The sequence below is a fragment of the Micropterus dolomieu genome, linkage group LG19 (genome assembly GCF_021292245.1).
Source record: "Micropterus dolomieu isolate WLL.071019.BEF.003 ecotype Adirondacks linkage group LG19, ASM2129224v1, whole genome shotgun sequence".
NCBI classification, from domain to species: domain Eukaryota; kingdom Metazoa; phylum Chordata; class Actinopteri; order Centrarchiformes; family Centrarchidae; genus Micropterus; species Micropterus dolomieu.
In genome coordinates, this window is record NC_060168.1 from 14,135,182 (window position 1) to 14,143,095 (window position 7,914).

General features: G+C 37.7%; 1 protein-coding gene across 4 annotated transcripts; it reads left to right on the forward strand.

Moving 5' to 3' along the window:
- Positions 1 to 1,148: 1,148 nt before the first annotated feature.
- LOC123957166 (septin-8-A-like) lies at positions 1,149 to 7,727 on the forward strand. 4 transcript variants are annotated; one of them, XM_046029772.1, is made up of 9 exons: positions 1,149 to 1,262; positions 1,413 to 1,608; positions 2,102 to 2,288; positions 2,377 to 2,538; positions 3,011 to 3,107; positions 3,335 to 3,503; positions 4,626 to 4,758; positions 4,856 to 5,043; positions 7,008 to 7,727. In XM_046029772.1, the coding sequence occupies exons 2-9, from the start codon at positions 1,442 to 1,444 to the stop codon at positions 7,060 to 7,062; spliced, it is 1,158 nt and encodes a 385-aa protein (XP_045885728.1). In that variant the 5' UTR covers positions 1,149 to 1,262; positions 1,413 to 1,441; the 3' UTR covers positions 7,063 to 7,727. The 4 variants fall into 4 exon arrangements, with proteins under 4 accessions (XP_045885728.1, XP_045885727.1, XP_045885729.1 ...); XM_046029771.1 differs by having other exon boundaries at positions 1,155 to 1,266; XM_046029773.1 differs by lacking the exon at positions 7,008 to 7,727 and adding an exon at positions 6,019 to 6,971 and having other exon boundaries at positions 1,155 to 1,266.
- Positions 7,728 to 7,914: the final 187 nt, after the last annotated feature.

The window sequence follows — 7,914 nt, forward strand, 5'->3', positions numbered from 1 at the left end:
TTATGGGTACCAGGGCAGCCAGCAGCTTGGATATCCTCCCACCCTGTGAAATAACATCTAGATAAAGAGCTCTTTGTTGGTGTGTGTGAAGAGAGAGGGGCAGAAACGGATGATTGTTGTATTGAACACATCCTGGTCCTCATGTTGAGCCTTTTTGCAAGATGCCAGCATCCCATGGTGAATCTGATATATATATATATATATATATATATATATATATATGAACCATCTCCCAGCCTATATAGCCAGGGCAAAATGCATTCTATATAGTGTGCATTATTATGTACAGATTTAAATGCTTTAATGCATTTACAGTAATGACAATGGAAAGTATAGACAACTTGACTGTTGGGAAATCTGTGCAGTGAGTTTAGTCATGTTTTTTGTTTGAGTCTCAGGCTTGAAACATGGTAGTGCTACAACAATTGTTAATCACTAATGATCAGTTTGAAATAAAAACAACTATTTTGATAACCAGTTAACTGTTATCAAGCTAGTAATTTATCAAGCAAAATATTTTGTCTTAAATGTGATGCTTTTATTTCAGTTTTATATTACATATATATTTTTGTTATCTATACTTGATTGAGCATACAAGCAATTTTAAGAGGAAACTGTGGGCTCTGAAAAAATTGTGATAGATTTTTAAAAATTGTTTTCTGACCTTTAAGAGTCAATGATTAATCTATTAATCAAAAAGAATTGCTAGGCAATGAAAATAATTGTTAGTTTCAGCCCTAAATAAAAGCGTACTTAAATCACAAACCATTATGGAGGCAGCCTTAAAGTTATTAACTCATTAAGTAATACTATACTAATTCAAAGCTTCATAATACAGTTACAAGACACACAATGTAATGTTTGACGTCAGGGCTGCACAACTCAAATGATTATCTTAGTTTTTTGTTGTCAGAGGAATTTGGTTTATGATATTGACACAGAACCTTTTCATGGGTCTGACTATTCAGTGTGCAAAGAGTGCTTTTAAACTTGAAAGCAGATTGGGTGGATGGGATCTGGCAGAAGGGCTTATTTAACCCCACCATTTATTTTTATTTTTGTTGTTGTTGTTTCCTATCATGAGATTTGTCTGAAATGCAAGTCATTTATTCCAATATATTCTTCACTCTGTCTGTTTCCAAATACCTCAGAATGAAGAAAAGCGAATCCTGGAGCTCGGAGGCCACGTGGGGTTTGACAGTTTTCCAGATCAGTTGGTCAGCAAATCAGTTGCACAGGGATTCTGCTTCAACATCCTCTGTGTAGGTATGTCTGAACCCAGGAGGAGTTCATACTCCAAAGTTAGTGCTGTTAATGTGGAATTTGGAGCATTAATGCGTCACCTAGTCTTTTCCTCATCCCTGTTCACAATGTGTCATTTTCTCTTCTCTTTTTTTCTTCTTCTTTTTTAGGTGAGACAGGAATAGGCAAGTCAACATTAATGAACACTCTTTTCAATACGACATTTGAAAATGAGGAAGCCAGCCACTATGGGAGTGAAGTACAGCTACGCCCACAAACATATGAGCTGCAGGAGAGCAATGTCAACCTCAAGCTGACCATTGTGCACACTGTAGGGTTTGGAGACCAGATCAACAAAGAAGAAAGGTACAAATTATTTTAGTCAACTATTGTCCTGCAACAGGGAGGAAAATGATCGAAAATGTGTGACATTAATCTTCAGTTCTGTTTTGATACAGATATTTAAAAATTCAGAGAACTAGCCATAAAAATGTCTTGGTTAAATCACCTCCAGCTATTAATCATTTCCCCCTCTTGCTCTGATACTTCAGCCAACACACTTACACAGTATGGAACTGAGGAAGAGATCTGGCCTGTTTCTGGCATGTGAACTGGGAGGGAGGAAAGATAATATGGAAGTGACTGGTTGAACTAATGCAATCTCAATAGACATTTGAGTGCTCCAACAGTGGGGAGTAAAAAAAGAAAAAGCAGGCATTCTTGGCCGCAAGACTGTAGTTGCAGAGTTTGTAACTAGGATACTAACTTGCCTCTCAAACAACAAGGACAGCGATGTAAAGTTTACTGTTCATACATGTAAGGATAACATAATGACCCCTCATCTTTTGTGTCTGTGCAGCTATAAACCCATTCTTGAGTACATCGATGCCCAGTTTGAAAAGTACCTTGAAGAGGAGCTAAAAATAAAACGCTCCTTGTTTAACTGCCATGACACACGAATCCACATCTGCCTGTATTTCATCGCTCCCACCGGACACTCCCTAAAGTCCCTCGATCTTGTCACAATGAAGAAACTGGACAGCAAGGTGACAACAGAATCTAGTCTCTCTGTATTTCAGCAGTTAATGTGACTCGTCCCTCAGTCTGTCACTCACACTGTATTTTTTCACGCAGGTAAACATCATCCCTGTTATTGCAAAGGCAGACACGGTATCCAAGAGTGAACTGGACAAATTAAAGATCAAGATTATGAGTGAGCTGGTCAGTAATGGAGTGCAGATTTATCAGTTCCCTACAGAGGATGAAGCTGTCGCAGAGATCAACTCCTCCATGAATGTGAGTCCTAGAAACACACAGACACACACATATAAAACATTACATGTACTCTATGTATTTTACAAGGTAATACGCATTGTCACTTTCTCCACTGTGTTTTTACCAAGCCTCTACCCATCCTTTGGTATTGTAGCACTTATTGGGGCATTTTATTAGTTAAGCCTTCTGAATTTCTGCAATTTTTTTCAGCAATTCAAACAGAATAGAAATATCAGCTATGAAGTAATATAGTAGTAATAGAATAATTAATTTAAGTCTGATTATCATGCCACCATTTTATGATTGATGTTATAGGAAAGGTAGGAAATGTAGTCAATAATTGAAGTAGCACAGTAAAAGATTCAAGTTCACAATTTGAATAATTGACATATATTTGGAATCATGTTGTAAAATAGATCCTGCTTATGACAACAGAAGTGCTATTTTTCTAACATATTGTGTCAGTTTATTGTATCAGTACTTTATGTTACAGACTCATCTTCCCTTTGCCGTGGTTGGAAGCGTAGAAGACGTTAAAGTAGGAAATAAGATGGTGAAAGCACGATTGTACCCCTGGGGATCAGTACAGGGTGAGTCCTCTGACATGCATCCTAAAAGTCCCCCAAACAGTAGAGTTGTTTAGTCAGATGGCTGCTGCTGAACCATTATTGTTTTTTCAGTTTCAATATAAATATACTTCTCTGTTTTTGCTGAGCACAGTAGGCACTGAGTTGCCATTGAATATTTTCAAGAAGTGCATCATAAATGAGTGCAAAAGGTTAAATTCCCAGGCTTCTTTTTCTTTTTTTTGTTCTAGTGGAGAATGAAAACCATTGTGATTTTGTGAAGTTGAGGGAGATGCTACTGCGTGTGAACATGGAGGATCTCCGAGAGCAAACGCACGCTCGGCACTATGAGCTTTACCGTCGCTGCAAGCTGGAAGAGATGGGCTTCAAGGACACAGACCCGGACAGCCAGTCGTTCAGGTGAAATTAGGGATAGCAGTGAGGTAATGCATCTGGGCAGCCAAAAGAAAGTCTTGCTCTCTTATGATGCTAAGACCATGCTGATAAATGACTATATTGATAAACAATATGTTGATGTTTTATATGATTTGGTGAGATGTAATTTAATTAATGCCATCTGAACACTATATAAATCTGTCTTTCATCATCTTTACCAAATCAAATCAAAGACACACACACTCCCACCCTGGACCAAATTCTCCTCTGGACAATACATGGACAAATCCATCTCAAGTATGAGGAAAATGGGAAATAGATAAATCATTAAATGACCAAAACGAATTAGAAAACTAAGAAGTTGAAAAATAAAACTAAGTCATGAAAGATAAATAGAAGATTAAAACATTTGTAATTTATAGGAGGTAAAGGAAAAATAAAAAGGCTTTTCTCTTATTTACCAACTGATAGGATCCTAAAGGAAAAGTGTAAAGCTTTATGTGTCTCTTTAGCAGTATAATTAATTAATGTATTTGGTTATATTTTTGTCTCATCTGAAGCTTTTAGTGCCTTCATAAATTCATCTGGAGATAAGCCACACCATCTCCCTAATATTGGAGAGAAACTACAGTTAACCCAGTGCCTGTGTTCATGAAATGACAGATAATGTGTTGGGTATTATATGTCAGATGGAGTTAAGAGTGTTAGGTTGAACCAACTGTTTATAAATCAATATTTGTAAAGTCCTTCTTAAGCTTGAACCAAGAGGTTTCGATTATCTTGACAGTGACCCCACAGAGGTTAAATAGCTGGGATTCCCTGACAGTCAGTCAGAACTGAAGAAGCCTCTCAGATAAGAGCCGAAACGTCTGAGTATCTTCAAACAAGTCCATAAGCCCTGGATTTTAACTTTCCTTCGATAACTGTGACCTGGATGACTGAAAACCATAATAGACTTCTTAATCGCTTAGTTACTACTAGCTCATTTCAAGCTAGTTTCTGGTGTGCAACCCATTTTGTGATGCATTAATCCCTACCTCGTAAAAATTGCTATGTTACCACTAAGCTAAGTTTGAACTTATAAACAGCTGGAGCAACCAGCATCTGGATACTAATCCTGAGCATTGCTTTTACACTGATCTTCAGCCTTCAGGAGACGTACGAAGCCAAGAGGAAGGAGTTCCTGGTGGATCTGCAGCGCAAAGAGGAAGAAATGAGACAGATGTTTGTCAACAAAGTGAAGGAGACCGAAGCAGAGCTGAAAGAAAAGGAAAAAGAGGTGAGGATTAACATTATACAATAACTGCTCATTGAAAATACACCATATGTGGTTTGTGTCACATTGTGACCTGTCCCACCATCATCGTCATCTCTAGCTTCATGAGAGGTTTGAGCAGCTGAAGCGCATGCACCAGGATGAGAAGAAGAATCTGGAGGAGAAAAGACGAGAACTGGAGGAGGAGATGAATGCCTTCAACAGAAGAAAGGTGGCAGCTGAGACACTGATGGGACAGGCACTCCAGGGCTGCTCACAACCATTCAAGAAGGACAAGGACAAGAAGAAGTAAGTCTGCTTTTCTGTATGCATTTGATTTGTATTACTGCTTATGTTTTCATTCATACACTATGGTTGTCAGAGCAAGAATTAATGCCACTAAACAGTAAAAACACTAAGATCTCTCAGGCTATTTAGGGATAATAATGTCACACATGCATCTAAGCCAGTCTATGTGGAGCTGATTGGAGGGGGGGGGCGAACAGTGTGATTAATGAGATTGTGTTATCTTCCCAGAAGCCATGTTGGCTCAGGAACTGATACAGGGACAGATTCAGACTGACACTGCGTGCCCAGACATAGTAGGAAGGGTCACAGCTTGCATAACACGGCCTGATGGTTATTTCTCTGCGGGCTGACCTGCCAGACTGTATCTCGGGCAGGGGCATTTCTGTTTACATTTGACTGGTCTCACCAATGCTCACACCATGTGCAACGCAGTTGACACTCAGATGTCCCACGCAGAACTGTAATCATTTCTGCAGGTGGAAACATTTTATGTCAGGATCGATTATGTATGCTCAAAACATATATACACAGAAGGTCTAGATTAGCCTTGAAAATCCACAATCACAAAGGCGTCTTAATGATTAGTAAAATAGAAACAAATGTGATGAAATTAAAGCCTAGTTCCTTCAGAAATGTTCGCTATCGGTGTCAGTTTGTACTGGCTTTAATGCCCCACCATGTGGATGAAAATATTACCACATTTTCACCCCACAAAAGGCATTAAGCCAGTGTAAAGCCACACAGGGCCGAAGTGTGATTTCAACACGTCTCAACTGTAATAATTTTGGTGGTACAGTCATGGTTGGTTAGCTGTGCAAAAGTTGGGCTTCCAGTGTGACTCTGAATGTAGCCTTAGACTGACAACCCAAATACTGTTGCATTCCCATTTCATTCATTTATTATTTTGAATTCTACCATACCTCAGATCCCTCTTTTTTCCCCCCATATGTTGTCATATTTCTTTTCCCCTTTCAGTTGATTTATGGATCAAACATCCAGGGTAACCAGGAATGTGTCTGCCATCAGCATGGGAAAAAAGAAACTGTCATATCTGACAATTCTTCCTGACACTGTATGTGTGGACATAGTGTCACAGTGACTATGCACGTATGTGAGCCTGAATAATGTGATGGCTATAAGCCTCTGTGTACTTTTGGATCAAAAAGGTAGCTTTGCTCAGTGTATTTAATTTGTCCCTAATGCTGACTCTGCTAGACACACAATCCATGGACTGTTTTCATAACATGTAGCTTGTGTTGTTTTATGTTCTTGCCATGAATGTGTGTTCATCTCCTGTTGTAATTTTAAGTCTCTGTTTCTCAGTGAGACACTGACAAAACGTATTGGAAACAGGAGACTTGCGGTTACTGACTTAACTGAACTGGTGGTTGTGAGTTATGTTATTGTATTAACATGGACTAAGCATTTGTGTGTATTTATACATGCAGTTATTCACAAGTTGAATGGTCTCTAGTAGAGTTGTTTTATAATAAAGAATGTCTAATAATGTATATAAAAATATTGATAATTGTTTTTTAATTGTTGGTAGTTTGAGGTAACATAATTAAACACTATTCTATGCAAAGTGAGTGAGTCTGGAAGTGAGTTAAATATTTTGCCTTCATTTATATTAAAATAAATAATGACAATGGAAAACCGAACAGAGCATCAGTTCATCTGTTGGTCAGCTAGACCCATTCCCCTTAATTTCTCTCAGTTCTCTGGGACTACGTGTCACATCAGTCATTTGTGTGATTCAAAGCATTTCATATTGCACCCGTTGTCGTCATGTCATACCAAATGTCCACATACGCCACATGTTTTTATTTTTAACAATAACAAATGCTTATTAAACTTTATCGTTTGCACACATTTAATATTTCATGTATTTTTCTAGTGACCATAATGAATATGTGGAGCTACTTGTTCAGATAAATGACATGGTTTTTCTTTCCTTTTCATAGCTTCTTTAGTCTTCCATCTGCGTGCTCCTTAACCTCAGGAAGGAATTTGAATTAGAAGACTTTCTACCACATCAAAAGATCTCAGACTAACAATCAAGTGTATTATTTTTACAATGTGAAATAACAATTTTATAGAAATGCACTCAGCATCCTTGGACGTGAGTCAGCCTGAAGTCTTCCATGTCTACTAAACTCTCCTTTAAGCTTTTCAGCAGCGCTTTGTAGCATGGTCTCTGCATGGCTCCTAACCTTCATTCCTAAAAGTGTTAACATTGCCAAAATCTTAGTTTTTGTATTTCACGTGCTACCTTCTGTCATCTGCCTTGTTATGCTTGTAGTTTTTGACTAATGACAATTTACACTGTGAAATACATATTTAAAAAAGTGACATTATATTGCTGTTAAATGTTGTATAATTTATATTATAAGCACTTTAAATGAGTCATAGTACAAAATACTATCTTTAATCATTGTACATGGTGCCCTGTCATACTAACATGTCTGTCAGCCCTTATGTGGTGTCAAAAAGATCTAGTTAGAAGTTTTTTATAGTTTTAAACTGCAAAAACTATATATTCTGTTGTAAAATGAAAAAAAGGTCTGGATGTATATAAATTCAGGATTAAATCAAGTAATGTTAGTCGATCAATATGGTGGGTCTGTGTGGCTCCCTTGCATATTTGTATATCCTGGTGTAATAAAGAGTTGCTTTATTGAAAATGTGCTTGTTTGCTCTATAATTGCACTTTTGGACAGAAAAGACTAAAAAGTTCTACATAAAACAAGTTGCTTGTTCGCTACATAAGCTGTGGTCTCAGCAGGTTCAGGTTTCTTACAGATTGTTCCAGAAACCTGTCAGTCGGTCTCCATTTAGTAAGAAGAGAAAGCATTGTGTTCTCAAGTTTGG